This window comes from Nannospalax galili, unplaced genomic scaffold (genome assembly GCF_000622305.1).
Source record: "Nannospalax galili isolate Female #2095 unplaced genomic scaffold, S.galili_v1.0 Scaffold32016, whole genome shotgun sequence".
In the NCBI taxonomy this organism is placed as follows: domain Eukaryota; kingdom Metazoa; phylum Chordata; class Mammalia; order Rodentia; family Spalacidae; genus Nannospalax; species Nannospalax galili.
In genome coordinates, this window is record NW_008338520.1 from 1 (window position 1) to 319 (window position 319).

Sequence of the window (319 nt, forward strand, 5' to 3'; positions counted from 1 at the left end):
GGCGCGCGGCCCCGCCAGGGCCTGGGAGGCAGCCGGTCGGCGTCCCAGCAGCCCCGGGGCGGCCGGATGGGAGCGGAGCCCGCGCCGGGCGACACCGAGGAGGCCAGCGACTCGGGCATCAGCTGCGAGGAGGCCCCGTCGGAGGCGGGCGCGGGCTCGGGGCTGGAGCCCGGGCTGGACCCGGCCAGCCTGCGCAAGGAGCGCATCGTCATGCTGTTCCTCGGCCACTGGAAGAAGTCGACCTACACGCCCGCGCTCAAGGCGGCCGCCTTCAGGACCCTGGAGGCCCGGCGCGCGGGGTCGCGGGGCCCGGGCGCCG

At 79.0% G+C, this 319-nt stretch overlaps 1 protein-coding gene across 1 annotated transcript; it reads left to right on the top strand.

The window, feature by feature from the left end:
- Positions 1 to 6: 6 nt before the first annotated feature.
- LOC108490861 (espin-like protein) lies at positions 7 to 307 on the top strand (the record flags this gene model as incomplete). Its single annotated transcript, XM_017798147.1, has 1 exon — positions 7 to 307. A coding segment is annotated over one exon (301 nt), but the record flags the coding sequence as incomplete, so codon positions are not given.
- Positions 308 to 319: the final 12 nt, after the last annotated feature.